Source organism: Saccopteryx bilineata, chromosome 1, assembly GCF_036850765.1.
Source record: "Saccopteryx bilineata isolate mSacBil1 chromosome 1, mSacBil1_pri_phased_curated, whole genome shotgun sequence".
Lineage (NCBI taxonomy): Eukaryota > Metazoa > Chordata > Mammalia > Chiroptera > Emballonuridae > Saccopteryx > Saccopteryx bilineata.
The window spans coordinates 15,510,934-15,532,278 of record NC_089490.1 but is presented as its reverse complement, the minus strand read 5'-3'; the positions used below and the strand labels follow the sequence as shown (position 1 = coordinate 15,532,278).

At 57.4% G+C, this 21,345-nt stretch overlaps 1 protein-coding gene across 1 annotated transcript in view; it reads left to right on the top strand.

Annotated features, from left to right (window-relative positions):
* Positions 1-17,586, top strand: part of MDGA1 (MAM domain containing glycosylphosphatidylinositol anchor 1) — a 59,184-nt gene extending 41,598 nt beyond the window's left edge. Inside the window, exons 8-17 of the mRNA XM_066240091.1 lie at positions 1,943-2,239; positions 2,791-3,075; positions 4,853-5,004; positions 5,799-5,976; positions 6,227-6,250; positions 7,231-7,383; positions 7,688-7,822; positions 12,807-12,937; positions 13,159-13,267; positions 14,003-17,586. Of these exons, the coding sequence (XP_066096188.1) occupies positions 1,943-2,239; positions 2,791-3,075; positions 4,853-5,004; positions 5,799-5,976; positions 6,227-6,250; positions 7,231-7,383; positions 7,688-7,822; positions 12,807-12,937; positions 13,159-13,267; positions 14,003-14,094 (1,556 nt within the window). The 3' untranslated portion in view covers positions 14,095-17,586. The remainder of the gene's footprint in view (positions 1-1,942; positions 2,240-2,790; positions 3,076-4,852; positions 5,005-5,798; positions 5,977-6,226; positions 6,251-7,230; positions 7,384-7,687; positions 7,823-12,806; positions 12,938-13,158; positions 13,268-14,002) is intronic.
* Positions 17,587-21,345: the final 3,759 nt, after the last annotated feature.

Sequence of the window (21,345 nt, the reverse complement as noted above, 5' to 3'; positions counted from 1 at the left end):
CCTCTAGAATCTCATCTCCTGTCCCTGGCACTTTGCACTGAGGAGCTGGCTGACTTTGGCTCACCCTCTTTAGCAGTCTGGATCTCACTTTCTCCTCTGTGACACATTGAACCAGGTGGCCTTGGTGGCCCCTTCCATCCTGACATCTGCACAGGGAGAGGCCAGGAAAGGCTTCCGGAAGGTGACTGACCTGAGCAGGGCTTTGTCCATGGACCAGCCCCTCTTAGCGTCCACAAATCTGTTTTGCCGATCACTGTGTGCCAGGCCCTCAGTCAGGAACTGGGGACCCAGACACAAGCACCACAGCTCTGTTCCCGGAGCCCACTGCCTAGCCTAGGAGACACACCTGTTGGGGTAAAGCAGGAATTAGAATGGCAAACCTTAGAAAGGACACAGGATCTAAAGGCAGGGTCTGCAAAGCATCCTGGGGGCACGAGAGAAGTCCCAGGCTGCCAGGGCATGCCAGGGGAGGCTTCACAAAGGAGCCATGCTCCCTGTGAGCATTTGCTAGGTGGGGGGACAATCCCAGGAGAGAAGGGATGGGCAACCCCTAAGGTGTACAAGACTTGGCTTGTTTAGGGAGTGCGGATCCCGCAGCTGGGACATAGGATGGAAGAAGGAAGATGAGGCTGGGGGTGGCAGAGGCCAGAGTCCAGGGGCCTTGTTTACAGAGCCAAGGAGTTCGGGCTTTAACCTGAGGGTGGTGCAGCTTCAGAGAGGAGGACAGCCCATGAGCCTGTAAAAGTGAAGGAGGGTTGGGAGCTGGGATGCTTTAGAAATAGGGAAATCAATGGGGCGCAGGGCCATTTCCTCCATTTGGCTCACAAGCCTAATGCTTAGGACATGGAAGCTTTTTAAGGGCTTGTGGAAATGGTTTAGATCTGGAAAAAGAAATTAATTGGCACCACAATACAAAGCAAAACCTGCAAAATTAAAGCCAATAAGTGTATAAATGTTTATAGAGTACAAATTATGCTAACTAGATAACTGGATCCCAGCATGCCTTGTTTAGTTATTTGCAATTTATATTTAATGTAGGACGTTTTAATTTGCTGGATGTGATGTGGCCGGGACCCATGGAAATCTTTAAAAGACCCTCCACATGGGCATTGTGTTGGGTTGGGTTAGCTTTAGCTGCGAATAACAGGTAAACCCCATATAAAAGCGACTTAAATAAGCTAGCTGTGTATTTGTTCTTCATGCAAAAGTGAGCAGTCCAGGCTGAAATAGCAGCTCTGCTCCACCAGGTCCTCAGGGCCCCACATGTCATCTGGCCCTGCTGTTCTGTTCTCCTTAGCATGTGCCACCTCCTGCACAGTGGCAGCTCCAGTTGCAGTCGTCAACCAGCATTCATCCCAGCCTGCAGCAAGGAGGAAGGGAGCAGCAAATCTCCCGTTCAAGGCACTTGTTTTCTGTCAAACCCCGCTGGCCAGAATTTAGTCACATGGTAGCCATAAGGCAGGCTGGGAGGCACTGCCTTTATTCTGGCCCTGTGTCCTGCTAAACCCCCAATATTTTATTACTTTGGATGAAAGGGTCAGGATGTTGGGAATACAGACCAGCAATCTGTGATAATGCTCCGGAAAGAGATGGTGGCTTTAACTAGAGCGGGACCGGCTAAGCTCGGGGGAGAGAGGAGACTGAGGGAGGAGATATCTAGCAGAATTGTTTAAAAGGTGGAATCCCCAAACGCAGTCATGTTGAGGTACAGGAAAAGAAGGAGTAGGCTGGACGACTTCAGCTCTTTTTCTGAGTTGGGAGTGCCTGAAGTAGAGGCTCAGGAGGTGGAAAGGATATGGGGAGGTGAGTTCTGCTTGGCAATACTGAGCGCTCTGTGGGACGTCTGGGATGAGGAAGGGAGGGTCACACCTAGAGGGAGGGAAGCAGAAGCCCTCAAGCGGAGGTCAGGGGAACACTAACCTGCTCCCGTTCCCCCTCCCAGTGCCACCGACCATCAGCGTTCCCAAGGGCAGGGCTGTTGTGACCGTACGTGAGGGCTCACCCACCGAGCTGCAGTGCGAGGTGCGGGGCAAGCCGCGACCGCCCGTGCTCTGGTCACGCGTGGACAAAGAGGCTGCTCTGCTGCCCTCGGGGCTGCCTCTGGAGGAGACCCCGGATGGGAAGCTGCGGCTGGAGCGTGTGAGCCGCGACATGAGCGGGACTTATCGCTGCCAGACAGCTCGCTATAATGGCTTCAACGTGCGCCCCCGCGAAGCCCAGGTGCAGCTGAACGTGCAGTGTGAGTCTTAACGTCCCACCAGGGCCACCTCCCGAGCTGTCCCTCCCTGTTCTCGCCAGGCCTGCCCTGTCTCCACCCCTACATCCAACCCGGTCCAACCAACCCCCCCCCCCCTTATTGCTGATATCCCTACACCTTCTTGATACCTTGACACATTTTTACAGGCAGGGAAACCAAGTCACAGAGAGGTTAAGTAATTTGAGTGAGTTCACACAGCTATTTAGAGGCGGGGCTGGGATGTGAACCTATGCCATCTAGTTCCAGGAATCAGGCTCTAAATCCTGACGTTATGCTGCTTTTTATTACATGGGGCATCAGGGGTCTATCCGGGACGCATGGCTGGAAGGAATGGCCAGGAGGGAGTGGGTATCCACAGCTCGGGGAGATATGAACGTGGTTATTACAGGAGTGTGTTACGAGTGTGTATCCGCCCTGAGACCCTTTCAGGGCTCAGGGCTTGGGAGTAGGAGCGAGTGCATCGCTTTTCCCATGGGGCCGCTTCTCAGACCCACCTCGGCCCGGCTGACCGCCGCCCCTGCCTCCGCCTTCAGTCCCACCGGAGGTGGAGCCCAGCTCCCAGGATGTGCGCCAGGCTCTGGGCCGGCCCGTGCTCCTGCGCTGCTCGCTCCTCCGAGGCAGCCCCCAGCGCATCGCCTCGGCTGTGTGGCGCTTCAAAGGGCAGCTGCTGACTCCGCCGCCCGTCGTCCCCGTCGCAGCCGAGGCTCCCGACCACTCGGAGCTCCGCCTCGACGCCGTCACCCGCGACAGCAGCGGCAGCTACGAGTGCAGCGTCTCCAACGACGTGGGCTCCGCGGTCTGCCTCTTCCAGGTCTCGGGTGAGCGTGGGTCCTGCCCCACCCAACCCAGGCCCCGCCCCGACCCCAGCTGGCCCACGCCCAGCCAGGGCTCCCACAGCGTTCCTACCCGCCTACACCAAGTTTAGGCCCCCGGTCTTTCCAAGGCCCGCCCTTGCCAGGCCGAGACCCCCCCCATCCCAGCCGGACCCAATCAGGACCTCATTTTGCAGTTCTGGCCCCCTCCTCTTAGTCCCACTCTAAGCGTAGGCCTTCTCCTCTCAAGGCCCGTCTATACCTGTTATAAGCCCCGCCTGTTTTAGCTCAGCCTCCTCCCTTGGATTCTGACAGCCCGCCCATTTCAAGGTCCTTCTTGGCCACGCCCATGGTTTGGCCCTCCCACGGGCCCCAGGTCTGGTCCCTCCCCTTTTAAAGACTCGTAGGCATGGAACCTAGGCTCCGCCCACATAATGTATAGGCCCCTTCCTCTTATCCAATCCCAGCTCTCCGCTTCCCGCTGTTTCCGTCGAAGACCCCTCCAGCCCTGCTCCCCGGGTTTAGACCCACCCATCCACTCAAGCCTCGGGCAGTGCTCATCTCAGGGATGACGTTTCAAGCCCCTCCTCCTTCGTCCTTGGTCCCAGAGACTGGGGATGGGGAACCTCCTCTTTTCGTGACTGCAGGCCCAATGTGAGTGGCCTGAGCTGTAGCTTAAGCGAGAGAAGACGCCCCTCAGTAGTGTCTCTAGAACCTGGTGAGTGGTTCTGGTCCAACCCACGCACATTTCCTATCTGTCACCCTAGAGCAGGGGTCTCAAACTTGCGGCCCGCCGAACAATTTTGTGCGGCCCGCAGACTAATCCTCGGGCTTACTTAATTTTATCCAAAATATTTTGAAGTTCGTGGATTATTCTGCGGGCCGCACAAAATTGTTCGGCGGGCCGCGAGTTTGAGACCCCTGCCCTCGAGCTTCAGGCCCCTTGGTGCCCAGAAAGCCCTCGCAGCCCCATCTCCTCATCAGAGCGTTCCTGGGCAGGCTAATGGGGTGCAGACCGGAGTAGGTGGGCCCAAAAGGAGTGGAGGTCCTGGTGAAGGGCAGGGTGAAGGGCGAGAGGGACTGACCGGGTTGCCCACCCTGTATCTCCATTGGGGAGAGCCAGTTTCCCGTCAGAGCTGGTGGCAGTGCCCCCAGAAGAACCCCAGTCATGCTGTCCTCCATTCCACCACTCTCCCAGCTCTCCCTACAGCCCCAGACTGACTGGGTGCCCCTTTAGCTTTCATTTGGATCCCCTCACCCAACAGCAGGGGGCTAGCACCACAGGTCACTGCCACCTCCCCAGCCCTGCCAGCCAGAGGCCCCTGTGACATTTCCCACCTCCTCCCCCTCTCCCCTGTTCTCCCACACTTTCCCTGTCTCCCCACCGTTTTTTGCCTCTCTATCCTCCTATCTCTTCTCTTCCTTCCACCTCCATTCCTTGGCCCTTCTTCCTGCCTTTCTCCCAATCCTTTTTCCGGTGTCTTTTCTAATATCCCTTCTATCTCCCCAAATTTCTGTCTGCTCTTTTACTTGGCCATTCTCACCAACACCACCTCTTTGAAATCTCCATTTCCCACCTTCTCTCCTACTCCACCCTCATTCTCCCCAAACCCCTCTTCTCCCCCCATCTCTTCTCCTCTCAATATTCGCTTCTCTTTGTCTCCCCCATCCCCTCTCTCTGTTCTATCCTGTCCTCTCTGCCTTCCTCCCCCACGCCTCCTCTCTCTGTGTCTCCCCATCCTCAACCCTCCATGGCCCCATGCTCCCCTCCCCACCCTCTCAGCCAAAGCCTACAGCCCGGAGTTTTACTTCGACACCCCCAACCCCACCCGCAGCCACAAGCTGTCCAAGAACTACTCCTACGTGCTGCAGTGGACCCAGAGGGAGCCTGATGCTGTCGACCCCGTGCTCAACTACAGACTCAGTGTCCGCCAGGTGGGCCAAGGGGTATGGGGCCCCGTGTCAGCTGACCCTGGAGGTGCTCATCAGGCCAGGGAAAGGGGTTGAAGATGGGGCTGGGACACACTGACCCTTCTTGTAGACAACTCTTCAGTGCCAGAGAAGACATGTTCTGGACACAGAAGCAGGAGCTGGGAAGTGCTAGGGACCTGACCCCTCTGGACCCATGCTCTGGGCACAGCCTTGAGAATTGCGCAGGGGTCAATGGAGGGGGAGGGGTCAGAGCCAGCTCTGCTCATGAAACACGGAATCTACTCTTATGTTGGAAGCTTGAGGCAAAAACTTAAGGCATGAACTTAAGTCTCACCCATGGGGTCTCTAGAATGAAAGTCCAGAGCCACGGGGCATTTTGGTGGAGGGTAAGAGGGTGACTTTGGGGCAGACTGCCTCAGCTAGGATCCGGCTCTGTATGAACGTGGGCAAGCTACAACTGTTTCGCCTCGGTTTCCTCATCTATAAAATGGGAGTGAAATGATAGTATTCTACCTCACAAGGTCATTATTTTGAGGATTAAATGAGTTCATAATTACAATGCATTTAGTGCCTAGCACACATGAAATGTTGACTGTGTTGGTGCCCCCTATTAAGGCAGCCCTGGGAGATACGCACGGAAGGGGTGAGTGCTCTGTCCCTCATCTGTGGGCCTCGCTTCCTAGTCCTTTGCTCTTTCTGCTCCTTGATGCTGACCCCCCAAAGTCACACCAGGACCTGGGCTGGGGCTCTGGTGGAGGAAAGGGTCGGCCTAGCATCTGGGAACTCTGTATCCGCAGTTGAATCAGCACAGTGCCATGGTGAAGGCCATCCCAGTGCGGCATGTGGAGAAGGGGCAGCTGCTGGAGTACATCCTGACTGACCTCCGTGTGCCCCACAGCTACGAGGTCCGCCTCACGCCCTATACCACCTTTGGGGCTGGTGACATGGCCTCCCGCGTCATTCACTACACAGAGCGTAGGTGGTGGTGGTGGTGGTGGTGGTGGGAAGGGTGGGTCCGTCTTATGTTCAGGGGACCCCTCCACCACCCTCACACAGTTCCTGAGCTTGGGGCTCCCCCCTGTGCAGGGCCCTGCTCCGCCACTGCAGGTCAGGCCCCTCTGGCTTTCAGTCCTGGCTCTGGGGACCCTGCCCCTGGTCGTAAACTCGGGTACCCTCTGCCTAGCCTCGCTTGATTCTAACTTGGTTATCTTGCTTGCTTTCTCAGCCATCAACTCTCCCAATCTGTCAGGTGAGACACCCCCACCCACGCTTCCTTCTCCTTAGGAACACAAAAGCACCTCTGGTGGGAGGAAGGGACCCAAAGAGATACCCAGAGAGGAACCAGGACAGAGGCCAGCAGCTGGAAGGAGAAGCTAGAGGGAGCAGGGCTAGGCTTGAACATGTTTGCATCCAGGATTTATTCTGGGCCTTACGGTGGAGGACCGGGGTGGAGCCAAAGGACATCTCTAACTCAGGGCCATTCATCCTCACTCAGCACCACGCACTGTCCCCCAAAGAAAGGCCAGGCCAATTCCCTGCTCTCTGGGGCAGGTGTCCTTAATCTGAGATCTGTGGACCCCCGGAGGACCAATGAACAGGATTCAAGGGGTCTGTGAGTCTGGAATCTGGAAGGACATATGTTTCTTTATTTTCCCCAGCTCCTAGCAGAAATGTAACATCTCCTTCAGTGGTGAATGTGGGCAACCGGCCACAGTGCACAATCAGTACTTGTGACTTGGTCATCAGAAATCTGATGTTTTTACATCACCTTAGAGTAGTGGCAGCTATCTCTCAATATCGTTTACATTCATTAGTATTTCAAAACTTTAGCAGTTATTAGACCTAACACTGGATCCCCTGATTGCATTGGATAATAAAGAAGCCCGCTTATTGTATCACAAATCTGTGTTCAAGTATTTGACAACTCTCAGTAGAATTGATTTTCTGTGCAAACCTTTGTATTTTGTTTAATGCATCTAAAGTCATTCTGAGACGGGGTCCTTAGACTTCACTAGTTGCCAGCAGGGTCTGTGGTGCCACGAAAAGGTTAAGAAGTCTGTTTGGGGAATGACTTAGTCAGGGGTCCTGCTGCCTGGTTTCTCCAGCCTGGGAACCCTGGGCCCACTGCTTGGGAGCTGCCCCAGGGTGGCCAGGGAGGGCAGGGCTGGGCCAGAGGACCTCAGGAGGCTGACCCTCTCTGACTGACCCCCGTATGCCACCCAAATGCAGACAACACCTGCCACTTTGAGGACGAGAAGATCTGCGGCTACACCCAGGACCTGACAGACAACTTTGACTGGACACGGCAGAACGCCCTGACCCAGAACCCCAAGCGCTCTCCGAATACGGGTCCCCCCACTGACATCAGTGGCACCCCCGAGGGTGAGGAGGTGTCCTGTTACTAGGATTAGAGGACTCCTTCAGGGGTCTGGCCTCGGGGAGCCCCCGTGTGAGGGGAGACACAGCTCTGTTCTGACAGAGGATCAGGAAGCAGAGGAACGTCAGTAGAGCTGAGAACTCATGAAGGCCTGGACCCCTGGGCTGCGAGGCAGGGAGGCTCGGATGAGGTGGGGTGAGGCCCCTGGCATTCGTACAGCTGAGAGGAAGGCGGAGAGGGAATCGGGGGGGAAGAGGTCTGGGTGGGGTGAGGAGGAGGCTGTCGGGTTACCTCCCCCCTCCCCGGCAGGCTACTACATGTTCATTGAGACGTCGAGGCCCCGAGAGCTCGGGGACCGGGCACGCTTGGTGAGCCCTCTGTACAACGCCAGCGCCAAGTTCTACTGCGTCTCCTTCTTCTACCACATGTACGGGAAGCACATCGGTGAGTCGGGGAGCCGGGCAGTCCGCCCAGGGCGTGTTGGGGCGGGCTGGGGGCGGGGAGGGGGAGTCCAAAGGGGCCCAGGGGCCTTCCCACAGGTGGCCTGGGTCTCCCAGCTTGGCTGAACCAGAGATCCGTGGAGGGGCGTGGGCAGAATCTTCACAGAGGTGGTGGTCCGGAGCCAGCCTGTGTGAGGTTTTGAGATGATCAAGGCTTCCTGAGTCTTGGAGGGAGTGGAAAAAACAGATAAGAGGTCACATGTGCTGAGCGCCTGCCAGGTGCCAGGTGGCATCTTGGGTACTCTGCGTCTATGGTCTCATTATCCCGCACAACCGCCAGGTGACAGAGGTGTCCAGAGTGATTAAACATTTCCCCAGGCCGAGACCATACAGCAACCCAGTCTGTCTGTCTCCCTCAGGCCCCAAACACAGGCTTGGCAGGGTGCTACTTTGTGAGTGGTGAGAGGAATCCTGCTTCCTAAGGGTGAGCGTGAGCCTAAAGAATGGCCCCTGGAGAGCCACGGCGTTGGTAGGAGTGTCACATTAACCAGTGAGCTCCTCAGCGCGGCCGTGGCTTCAGGGCTCCGGCTCGGTGCCGGGCGGCAGTGCCGCAGTAAACCGGGCGGACAAGCTCCGCATCCTCTTGGTGCCCACAGCCAAGTTAGAGACAGACGGTAAACAACTAATTGTATCGGATAAGATTCAGCAGCCACTGTGACACATGTCTACAGCAGAAGGACAGAGGCCCAGACAGCTGGTAGCAGGGACAGACGCTGGGCCTGCTTATAAAAGACTCTGCTGAGGAAATGACCATTTTTAAAATTTTCATTTGTTTGCTTGTTTACTTACTACTTATGGGAAAGGTAACACATTCTGCGTGGGCCCAAGGGTATACAAAAGGGTGTGTGAGGAGAGTCCCCCCCATCCCCGTCCTCCGGCCACCTATTGCCCCACCCCAGTGACAATCAAAGCACTAGACTTTGGGGGAAATTTCCAGAAATACTTTATGGACTAGAAGCAGTACACGTATAATGTCCCCCCGCCCCAATTTTATGCACATTGTTGTGAGCCTTACCATGAGCCTTATTTTCCCTCTGAACCGTGCATCTTGGTGACCGTGCCTCAACAGGCCACAGAACACTTGCTTCCAAGGTTGCACAGTAGAGGAAGTGACTTTAAGCATGTGTAGACCCTAGAGCAGGGGTCCCCAAACTTTTTACACAGGGGGCCAGTTCACTGTCCCTCAGACCATTGGAGGGCCGGACTATAAAAAAACAACAACTATGAACAAATCCCTATGCACACTGCACATATCTTATTTTAAAGTAAAAAAACAAATACAATATTTAAAATAAAGAACAAGTAAATTTAAATCAACAAACTGACCAGTATTTCAATGGGAACTATGCTCCTCTCACTGACCACCAGTGAAAGAGGTGCCCCTTCCGGAAGTGCGGTGGGAGCTGGATAAATGGCCTCAGGGAGCCGCAGTTTGGGGACCCCCGCCCTGTAGGCTCACTATGGAGAAGGCTCCACAGCTCACACGCTGGGTCAAGCCGAACCGATGAACTGAAGTGGGGTGGGGTGGGATGGAAGGTTCTGCATCCCCAGGATCCACACAGACCATCCGTATGGACCAGTGTGCCCATGGCTGTGTCTGGGCTTCCTGAGAGGCCTCCTCTGGGGTAGGTGGGGGTAGGGGACCAGGACGGCCTGCTCTGTCCGGCCCCCCTGCTTCCACTTGGCTTCCCAGCTCGAGTAACCAATACAAACCGATTCTGCTTTGTCCCAGCCTTTCCCAGTTTTACACTGAAAGTCTCACGTCGCTGGCGAGCTCGGAGAGTCGGTCACTTTATCCCCAACTCATGAGGGGCACTGGGGACCCAGCTGCCAAGTAGAGCATGTTGGGTCCAGTATGGCCCTGGGATGTCAGGCCTTGTGAGCTGGGGTACTGGGGTGTCCAGGAGCAGTCTGGGCCCAGAGCATGCCCGGTGTTCCCTAGGGGCTAGAACAAGCCATCAGTGAAAGCTTCCCCGGGGGCAGATTGGATTCTAGCTGAAAAAGACACAGTGAGCATCCCAGGTGCCCAGCAAAGGAGTGGGCTGTCCTGTCCCCGGACTGGAGGCCCGTCGCAGGGATGCTGTGGAGGGGACTCCTGTCCAGGTCAGGCTACTCCCCGGCTCTGTCTCCTTCCGGCACCGTCTTCTCCAGGCCTCCATTCCTCATCAGACCCTCCTGCTCCTCGGCCCTTGTTTCCTGCCGCTCTCCCTCTGGCTACCGCTTGGCTCACCACACTGGTCCCGCTGCTTTGCTTTAGACACTCGAGGCAGCCTCCTCCTGCTTTAGAGGCCTTTGCTCATGATGTTCCCCTGGCCTGGAACGAACATTCTCCCCCTCCCCTCACTCAGGTCTCCTGAGAGCGGTCCCTGATGGCCCCCTCTGAAACGGGTCTTCCTTCCCTGAGTGATTCCCTTTACCACGCTTACCGCCTGCAGGCACAAGCCCCAGGAGGGCAGGGGTCTTCGTCTTATTCACTGACCTGTCTCTAGCGCCTGGAAGACCGCCTGCCACACAGCAGTGCCCCGTTAGTCGATTGAATGAATGAATGAATGAATGATAGGGAGGTCTGACCTTGATGAACCCCGAGGTAACTTCTAATCCTGAGATTCGGTGAAAGTCCTCTTTCATTCCTGGTGACAAGATGTGAAAAGTTCTTCATTCACTATTTAATTATTGAGGGCCAATTACAATTTAATGCAGACTTGCCCCTCCAGGTCTTAGGGAAGAGAAGATGGGAATCCCAATATCGGCCACACCCCCAAGCAGAGAGTGGGCTGGGCCTGGGGGAGGGGCAGTGTAAGGACTCAAGAGTTCCCAGGACACAGAGAGAACTGCCAGCTGAAGTCTAGGAAGACTTCTTGGAGGATGTGACATTGCAGAGAGACCTTGAAACACAGGAAGGATTTGGCTAGGGGAATGCGTCGGGAAGGGCATCTCAAGCAGTGGAACAGCATAGGCAAAACCCCCGAGGCTGAACAGCCGGAGCGTGTGCAGGCCCCAGCGTGCAGTTGCATTTGGCTTTGGAGGAAATCAGAAACATAGGGAAAGATGTAGCGAGCAGGCCCACACAAGGGAGGTTGCAGGTCCTGGGCCTCGGCTGACACCTGTAAAAGGCTGAGCAAGGAGGATCTTGGAGCTGATGGGGTGCTCAGGGAAGGGAGCAGGAGTTCAGTTTTGTTTCAACAGTGAAAAAGTGGAGTGCTCCCATTAGCATCCTTGGAGCAGGGTGGTGCAGGAGGAAGAAAAGATATGAATCAGGTGGGACCCCCAGGGGAAGAGGAAGAGGAGAGGATCTCCAGGAAGAGGAGGAGAAAGAGGTCCCCCCTTTTTTTTTTTTTGTACTTTTCTGAACCTGGAAACGGGGAGGCAGTCAGACAGACTCCCGCATGCGCCCAATTGGGATCCACCCGGCACGCCCACCAGGGGGCGATGCTCTGCCCATCCGGGGCGTCGCTCTGTCGCGACCAGAGCCACTCTAGCGCCTGGGGCAGAAGCCAAGGAGCCATCCACAGCGCCCGGGCCATCTTTTGCTCCAATGGAGCCTTGGCTGCGGGAAGGGAAGAGAGAGACAGAGAGGAAGGAGGGGGGGAGGGGTGGAGAAGCAGATGGGCGCCTCTCCTGTGTGCTCTGGCCAGGAATCGAACCCAGGACTTCCACACGCTCTACCACTGAGCCAACCGGCCAGGGCCAAGAGGTCCCTTTGGGGCTGGTGAAGAACCCAGAAAGCCCTGGGCCTCGAGTCCTGCTGAAGCCAATATGGCACCCCTAGCCCACTGGCTGCCAGTGGCAGCCCCCTCACGGCCCTATCTGCTGGACAGGGTCCCCGGCCCCGGCCAGATCTGCTGCAGGCGAAGGGGGTATTTCTTGCTGTCCCTCCTCTCCCCTCCCTTCCCACCGTACCTGGCGGCTCTGGGCACCAGATGTCCCCAGACCCTGTGTTTCGCAGGCTCTTCTTGGTCCAAGCCAACTCCTTTCATTTCACGCAAGTAACATTTGGTGGCTCTCCCCCACAGGAGGTCTCTCTATCTGGTGTCACAGATGGTGCAGCTTTGTCTGTGGGCAGCACTATGGAAATGCCAGCCACCAGGTGCCATCTAAGTTGATTCCTCTTCCCTCTGAGCCAGGTCTTTTATGTCACTGGGGGCTGGAGGTTGGCTAGAAGAGCTGAGGAGGGGGCATGACATTGCCTGCCTGCCCTTAGCCAAGCCACAGCCCACCCCGCCCTCCCACCGTCCCTCAGCACCTGCAGAACTCCCGGCCCTGGGTCTGTGGGCAGATGGGCTCAACACCCGCAGACCGATGCCCCCAACACTTCCCTTTCACTCTTGTTACCGCGACAGTGGGGCACGTATACTGATCTCTTTCTCTAAATCAACTCGTTCCTTTTCTCTTAGCATTGTCCTAAGCATTAATACGAGAGAAATTATGGGCTTGAAGGGCTAGCTTTTGAGGTATTAGACATTTTAAAGTCCGTGCCTGTACCTCCAGAAATCATGCCGCGTATCACGTCCTGCCACGGGTCTGCGCTGCGTGTTTGGGAATCCTGCAGGGTGTGCAGACATAGGCCCCGTCACCCTGGGACAAGTCTAGAGTGGGGAGGGTAGTATGTGCTTGCGTGCGTGCGTGCGTGCGTGTTTCGGGGGCGGGGACTAGCTGATCAGGAAGGAAGGGAAGAAATGAAAGAAAACTTGCAAATTGTCCTGGTGAACTGCAGTCCCGCTGCCGTCTCTCCCTTCCCTGTGTTAACCGCCGCCGCTCCCCTCGGCCGGGAGAACGGGACGTCTAAGCAGCATGTGCCGGGGAGAAGGCGCCGTCTCACAGGGACAGCGCTGTGGGCGGTGGTAGGAGAGGAGGGCCTGGCGAAGGGGGCAGGGGAAGGGGGCCCTGGCCCAGACCTCACGGGCTGCCTCTCTTCACACCCACCACAGGCTCCCTCAACCTCCTGGTACGGTCTCGGAACAAAGGGGCCCTGGACACGCACGCCTGGTCCCTCAGTGGCAATAAGGGCAACGTGTGGCAGCAGGCCCATGTGCCCATCAACCCCAGCGGGCCCTTCCAGGTGAGTCTGCCAGGCCTCGAGGCCCCTCCCACGCTCGCCCAGCCCCGGGACGGTGGCCCCGGCCAGGACTCACTCGGGAGGGTTCGTGTTGTTCCTGGGAGCCGGTGCGGAGAGGCGGGGTGTGGGGATGGGGGCTTCCTGGGGCACTGGGGGGAAGGGGCCACAGTCCGTCTGGCCGAGCCTCCCTAACCGCTGCTCCCTGCTGTCTGACTCCACCCCAGATCATTTTTGAGGGGGTTCGAGGCTCAGGCTACCTGGGGGATATCGCCATAGATGATGTCACCCTGAAGAAGGGAGAATGTCCCCGGAAGCAGATGGATCCCAATAAAGGTGAAGACTGGAAGAGGGCGGGGTGAATCCGCGGGGGGCCCCGTGGGTGGACGCCTGTGTCGGGGGGAGGAGAGTCTGTGTCTGCAAGGGGCTTCGGGGTGGCTGGGCGACAGGCTGTGTGTGTCGGCGACGGGGTGAGCACCTGGGCTCCAGCTTGGCTCAGGCTGTGGGGCGTACGTAGGACAGTAAGACCAGAACGTGCCCTCCCGTGGGTGTGCTTAGCCACCTTCGTACCCGAGTGTCGCCTGTGCCTGGGTGCACCTCTGTGTGCGTGGGTCCAGATGGGAGCACATGTCCCCACTGGGGGCCAGGAGTTTGCAATAACAACAGCTCAAGTTCACCGAGCAGTAACTATGTACCAGGCCAGATACGAAAACCTGTATGTGCGTGAGCTCATTCGATCCTCAAAACAGCCCTCTGGGGTAGCTCTTACTATTAGACTCATTTTACGGATGAGGAAACTGAGGTCGAGTAAATTGCTCCACATCTTAGTCAGCCGGAGCCAAGATTTGTACCCCGGCAGGCTGAGTTCACCCCCTCACCACACCACTTCTAGTCCGTGCTGATAACTGTGTCTGTGTTTGTTGAGGGCAATGTCCACCTTCAGGTCCCCAGAGAGAGGCGGCAAAGTAACGGGCCCTCCCACGGCCTGCCTGCCTGCCTGCCTGCCTGCTACTCCCCGACCCTCCCGAACTGACCGGAGCCCTAGCCTGTCTCCCCTCTCTCCTGTCGCAGTGGTGGTGATGCCCGGCAGCGGAGTGCCCCGCCAGCCCCACCAGCAGCTCTGGGGACCCATGGCCATCTTCCTCCTCGCGTTGCAGAGATGATGAGAGCTGCGTGCCCCCCACCCCGCCCCTGGCACACCAAAGTGTCCACATTGTACCAAAGACTGACCCCCGCCTGCCGGGGCGCCCGGGGCAGGGCCGGCCCACCGGGAGGGGCCTACGTTGGCTGCAAGGAAGAGCAGAGAACAAGGACCGAGGTCCGGTGCTGAGGCCCTGCAGACAGTCGTTCAACACACGCACACACTCACACACCCACACTCACACACACAGGTATATTAAAGCACAAGTTTCTATCCGACCTGCCAGCCAGCACCTTCTTTACTGCAGAGATGAGCGACTCACCGGTTGGTGTCTGCCACCCCAGGGACCTCGGCACCACGCAGGCCTTGTCCTGGCTGCACCTGTGGCGTGTCTCTGCCCTCACCTGGTTCCTAACTTAAGACTAAGTGAGCTCCAGCCCTGGGGCTTTACCAGAAATGGAGCAGATGCGGCCCCGCTCTTGACCAGACTCTGGGACTCCCTGGGATGGGGGAGGCTGGAGTCATTGGGGGTCAGGGGGAACTTTGTGAGCTTTGTGAATGCCCCTGTGCAGAAGACAAGGAAGGCGAGGCACCTGCTGCTTGTAACTGTGCCCAGGACAAGGGCCAGAAGGTGGAGACCTGGTGACCCAGATCCTAGGACCTGTTCCTGGGACGTCATATTTACCACCTCCTGTCTTCTTTAAAAGGACCCAGCATGGGGTCTTAGGCCTGAGCAGTCTGAAGATCGACAGCTTCCCCCACCCCCACCCCCACTCTACCCCAGCCTCCACTCCCCCCTGCAGCCTCTGGACCCCTGAGAGCCCAGCGCCCACCCTAGCAGGCTGGCCTAACCTCAGCCCCCAGCTGCGTCCCCGAAGAGCCAGGGGAGTGGTGGCTAGGCCGTTTTCTGGGGTGAGGCTTGACTCTGAAAGGGGCAGAGAAGTCCTGCTTTCACAATTTCGGGTCGCCATATCAGATGCTGAGCTTGGGAGTGGAATGGAGCCTCAGTTTCTTACATACTTGGCGGGAGGGGGTACCGTGGAGGGGAGGGTGTGTGGGGGGAGGCTGCCTTGCCCTCCTCCACTGGAGCACTAATGGCTGTGCCCATCCCACTTAGGGCCAGTGAAGGAGGAAGGGTTTGTGGAGCTGAGATGGGGTTGGGGCAGTTGCTGGTCACCCTGTTCCCCGGAAGCTGATCGCATGGCCCCAGCTGTGAAAGGGCTCCCTGTCCTCAGGTCCTGGTTTGGAAGCCTGAATTGGGCATGGTGGGATCTAGACCTCTCCTCCTCAACATCACCCCTGAGCCCCCACCCAGCGGTCCGTGGGAGAGAGGAGGCCAGGCCCCTTCCAGGATGAGTCCTCATGAACGTGTGCATGTGGTCATGTGTCTCTGTGCGTGTGCGTGTGTGAGCGTGTGTGTGGGCCCGTTTGTGTCTGTGTGGCCCTGTGGGTACATCTGTGGGCACGAGTGTGTGTTAAGATGAGTCTGCGTGTGCAATAAGACGTATCTGGCCGTGAGGCTGGGTCTGCACCTCATCCCTGTGAGGGCCTGTGTATGTCAGCGTGCACGTCCATCTTCCTGAGTGACAGGAATGCTTGTGGGGTGTATTGGCCAAACAGACCACTGCTAGCCCTAGGCTGTAGCCCCACACTGCCTGCCACCCACCGCCTGAATCTCTACCGTTCATCCTCCATGGATGACAAAGAGCTTACAGATGACCCTGCTGGAATGCAAGCACCTTTGGACGGGGCTGTCACAGGGCTTCTCCTGAAGCATTTGGTGGGGACAGCTGCAGGGAAGAGGCAGCAATGCCAGGTGGCAGGCGGGGAACCGAGGTGAACGCTGCCCGTCTCACTGCCCTGCCAGGCCCGTGTTACTGTCATCACCAACAGCTGGTGGGCCCTGGGCCCAGGCGTGAGCAGGGTCTCCTGATACCCAACCAGCCTGGCCCAGCCAAGACCTCCATCCGAAACGAGTGGCTCCAGGTTCCCAGAACACGCTTCCATCATGCCTGCTGGGTGTTGTTCCTTAATTGTCCCATCTGTGCAGGGTCTTTTGTCCCAACTAGACTGTGAGCTCCTCCTCTGAGCCTTCCAGCCCTCTCCCTACCCCCTCCCAACCTCATGGCCGGCACAAGTGGGCCTGTTCTGGAAATCGCTCAGCGGGCCTTGCCCTGTGGGAAGGAAGGTGTAAATCAGTGCTTCCCAGCCCTGGCTGCAGCTTAGAACCTCCAGTGTCTTGAGAAAGCACCAATGCTTGAGTCCCACCCCGAGGTTCTGATTTAATGGGACTGGTGTGTGGCCTGGCATCAGAAAGGTTTGGAAGCTCCTCAGGAGAACCCAAGAGTGGAACAGTGGCCTGTCAGCTGCCGAGCACGTCCTCTGTGCCTGCTAGGGTGGCGCTGAAGACCCGGAGGAGAACAGCCCCGAGTGCTTCCGGCCTTTGACTCTCCCTGTCCCCTGCCCTGGCTGCTCCATGGTGGGGGCCCTGTCTCCGCTGTTCACCTCCATATCCATAGAGTCTGATGCAGAGAAGGTGCTTGACATACGTCAGGTGAGCAGAACTGCACGTGTGTGGCCCCTGGGTTTCTAGTCCAGAAAGAGGGGACCTGGTGACATGGACAGAGCATGCAAGGTGAGGGAGTGACAGGGGGCACCGCTGGAGGGAGGTTGCAGCGGGCCAGGGGCAGCCCTGACTTGGGGGTGACTAGACCTGGGCTGACAAAGGGAGCCTGAGCGAGACGCTGGGTCCCTGGTCCTCGTGTGCAGGTAGGTGGGCGAGGTTGGTGTGTGTGTGTGTGTGTGTGTGTGTGTGTGTGTGGCTGCAGGCCCACGGGGACGCAGTGTGTGCTGGACTAACAGCGTGTCTGTCGTGTGAGTGCCTGGGGTGTGCCCGCGGCGTGTGTCTGTGTTACACGGAATGAGCGCCTCTGTGTGTCCCTGGGTGACTAGCAGGTGTGTGTTTGCGTGTGCCTGTAAGTCGGCACCTCTGTGCCAGTGTCGCTTGCATTGCGTGTCTTTGTGTGCCTTCGGGTGTCAGCGTCTGTGAGTTGATAGATGGCCCAGGAAGACCCCAGCCCGGGGGAGACAGGCTGGCTGGACCCAGCGCATCTCCCCAGTGGCCGCCGCCCTCTGGGTCAGGGTGGCTGAGGCATGTTGTGGCCTTAAAACTGGGAGTCCAGGGTCAGGTCTCAGGGTGTCAGGGTCCTTCCACCCCAATCCCTCCAGGCTGGTGTCTGTGGAGAAAGGGACTCCTGGGTCCCAGTGCTGTACAGGTAGGAGAGGGGACACCTCAGCTTGGCTGTCCTGACGCTGGGACTATTGGACAGCCACCCGGGGTGCCGAGCTCAGCCTGCAGACCAAACCCCTCCTCCTGGGACACCCCTCCCCCCTTGCCCTCCCGGGACAGCCCTGACCCCTCTTTCCCAGTCGTCCTCTTTTCTCCCCGTGCTCTCTGCGAGAGCCCCTGGCTCAGGCTGTCAGCGCCGGGATGGGCCTCGGAGGTCCATGCTCCTCGTCATGCAAACGAGGAGGGTGAAGCCCAGAGGAGGGCAGGGACCGACCCCAGGTCACATAGCTTAGCTAGTGTGCAGCTAGCCTTGGAAGCCAGGTCCCATAGCCCCGGGAGTTGTCACCCCACTGGCCACTGCCCCTGCAGCCTCCCACCAGGTAGCAGTGAAGAGCTTGGTCAAACTGCCCTGTCTCTGGGTGCTGGGACAGACGTTACAGATGTTCCTGGGCCCTGTACTGGGAGAGGTACCATCCCCCTGTCCCGCATTCTGGCCTCTCACCCCAGGCCACAGTCCCCCCGCCCCGACCCCTACAGGTCAGGCCTGGGTGCCACACGGAGGCTGCTGCCCTCTGCCCACACCGGCTGTGGCTGCGCCCCTGGCCCAGGCTCTCGGAAAGAGGGACTGTTTGCCCTCCTCTCCCCTCCGTCCTCACACAGGCCTGGGCTGAGAGTGAAGGTCATTGTGTCCTGGTGTCCTCATCCTAAGGACCAGGAGGGATGGGGTGGGGGGGGAGGCAGATCCTGGTGTTTTCTTCTCCCTGGACACTCATATTTCCAGGGTCTGTCCCCAGGAAGCAGTGGGTGAACCTGCTCTGAAGAGTCCCTGTAGGGACACTGGTTGAGGTTCTGAGTTGAGGGTGGCCCCTTCCCGCTTCCCAAGGCAGGGGAAGCCCCCCTCTCTGTTAAGCCAGTGCTCTATCTGAGCGTGTGTGTGTGTGTGTGTGTGTGTGTGTGTGTGTGTGTGTGTGTGTTGCTGGGGCAGAAGGACCACTCTTTCCCGAGGATCCCTTAACCCTTTGTGCTAGAAAGGACCATAGAGTCCATCTAATCCAGTGTCCCCACTGTACAGGTGAGCAAGCTGAGGCCCAGAGAGATGGCACTTGCCCGCCCTCACCCTCTTTCCCTCATGTCACCTACATTCATTTCCCAGGATCCCCACTGGAAACGCCCTCCCTCCTCCCGGCATCACCCCCCCCCCCCCGCCATCCCCGGCCACCCTGAGTCGCCGTCTCAACCCCCACCCTGCCCCAGTGTCTCCACACCCTCCCACCCAGGGCGGCCAGCTCACCAAGGCCTTTGTCCCCAACCCGGAAGAAAGGGCAGGGGAAGCAGAGGGCCGCTCCAGCCCTGAGGCCTCACGGACTTGGGAGAGAAGCCCTTCCCCCTCCCTCACCTCATGCCCAGGCCCACCCACTACCAAGGTCAAAGCACAACAGGAGACCCTCACTAAGGCGTGAAAAGTACTGGGGTTGTTTTAGTCACACAACCCCGTCCTCACTCCTTTGCCTTGCTCTGTCTCCACCCCCAGCCTCTGTCCCCGCCTCTGTCTCTCTTTCACCCCAGGACCCCCTATGTAAACTCTAGTTGCGGACGCGGTTATTTCAATAAAGCTGCAGTGTTCTAGTGCCCCGGGTCCAGCTGTGTGTGTTGGGGGCAGGTGAGGGGGCGAGCAGGTTGGGCCGCGGGGCAGGGGTGCAGGGGAGAGGCTGGGACTTCCTCTCCGGCCTCTGGGGTAAGCCCTTTTCCTCTTTGGCACCTGCTGTCATGGATCCAGTTGTGCCACCCGGACAGTGGGACCTGTGTCCTGGTCTCCAACCCAGTGAACCCTGATATCCTCAGTCATTTGTTCCTCAACAAATGCTAGTAACCAAATGCTGCCTCACGGAAGCTCCTGGTTAGTGGGGGTGATGGACACTGAGCTAATAACACACAGGGAAATTCGGGCTGGGAAGGAACACTGATACTGTGAAAAAAGGTAAGAAGAGGTTCTTATTTGGGTCGGGGCTTTAGGGAAAATTTCCCTAAAGGAGAGACATTTAGGAAAGACTTAAGAGTGATTGGAGTTAGGCTACTGAGGCAGAAGGGAGACTTCCAGGCCCTGGCCAGTTGGCTCAGTGGTAGAGTGTTGGCCCGGCGTGTGGAAGTCCTGGGCTCCATTCCTGGCCAGGGCACACAGGAGAAGTGCCCACCTGCTTCTCCACCCCTCCCCCTCTCCTCCTTCTCTGTCTCTCTCTTCCCCTTCCACAGCCAAGGCTCCATTGGAGCAAAGTTGGCCTGGATGCTGAGGACAGCTCCATGGCCTCTGGCTCTGACCGCAGTGGAACAATGCCCCAGATGGGCAGAGCATCGCCCCCTAGTGGGCATGCTGGGTGGATCCCTGTCGGGTGCATGAGGAGTCTGTCTGACTGCCTCCCCGCTTCTAACTTCGGAAAAATATTTTAAAAAAAGGAAAAAAAGAAGGGGGACTTCCAAGCAGAGGGAACAGAATATGCAAAGGCCTAGAGGGGTGAAATGAACTTAGAAGCTTCAAAGAAGGGGGAAGAGGACAAGAAAGAGGAATACAGTTGGTCAACCTCTTGTATTAACTTTGCCCCTTCCCTTCCTGGCTTCCAAGCCAAGCATCCCTGCCCCCTCCACACTCCCACTCCCCTCATAGTCTGTGCCCCTGTCCTGGGCCCATGGCCCCACTCTGCACTCTACCAGGGGCTGCTTCCCCTAATCATCACCAGTTAGCTGCCCACTTGCCCCCAGACCATACTGTGCCAACCATTCCCTTTCCCCCAGACCTCTCAGAACCCTAGGATTTCAGGTCCTTCAAAGTCACTTATTTCAACCAGCTACGACTATGCTTTCCTGAGGAGAAATAGCTTGCCAAGGTCATGGGAGCAGGCCGTGATGAGAGGTAGGCACTTCCCGGGCGTGATTGACGGGAGCTGCAGAGAGATCGGGCAAATGACAGGAAGAGAGTCTTCCGTGTTTCTCAGTTACAGTGACTCGGGGAGGTAGAATACACAGTTTCATTTTCCTGTTCCAGATGGGGAAACTGAGGTTCAGAAAGGCGACAAGACTAGGGGGTCCCTACCCCATCTGTGTCAGCTCACACCTTGGGTAACTTCTTGCTGTCACACCTGGGATTTCTCTTCTAGAGCTTGGGACCCACCACTGCGTTGGGTTGGCTGATTGGGTTCAGGGAATAGAGATTCACTCAAGCTCATTCAAGCACAGGAGCATTATTGTGAGGCTATAGACATGTGATGAGGGGGCCAGGCTCTCCCAGAAATCCAAACACCAGAGGTATAACAGGGGTGGGTCTGGGACCAGACAGGGAGTCTAGACTCAAGGTAGCTTTAGGAGTTTATGGCCCCTCACCAGTGGCAGAATAAAGATGGCCACAAATTCTTTGTTATTCTTCCTTTAGAGGGGAGGCAATCTACTTCCCTTCCCCTTGAATCTGGATTGTCCATAGTCACTTGTTTGGCCAATAGGATGTGACATTCTGTGTTGAAGGTGCCTGGTAGTTTCAGCTCAGGCCTCTTGGAATGTTCTCTCTGGGAACTCTGAACCACCACATTGGATGTCCGGCTCCCTGAAGACTGACGTGCTGGAGAGGCCACATGAGGGCTCCAGTTGACCGTTCCGGCTGAGCCTAGGCTGCCAGCCGTCGCCCCAAAGCACCACACATGGCAATAAAGCCACCTTGGACCCTCCAGACCAGCCTCTCCACCAGCTGAACACTTCTGTCCATGTCACACACAACAGAAGAATCTCCCAGCCAAGCCCAAACTCCTGACCCACAAAGTCATGGGATATCATCAAAACAATGGTTGTTCTAAGTCCCTGAGGCTGGGGGCAGTTTGTTAACAGAGCAATAGGGAAGCACCCTGGCGTGACGAGCCACCCTCCAGCCTCTGCTCCGTTTTGCCCACACAGCTCCTCTCCTGACTCATGGTGTCCCCCCCCTTCAGGACTTTAGCCTCCCCG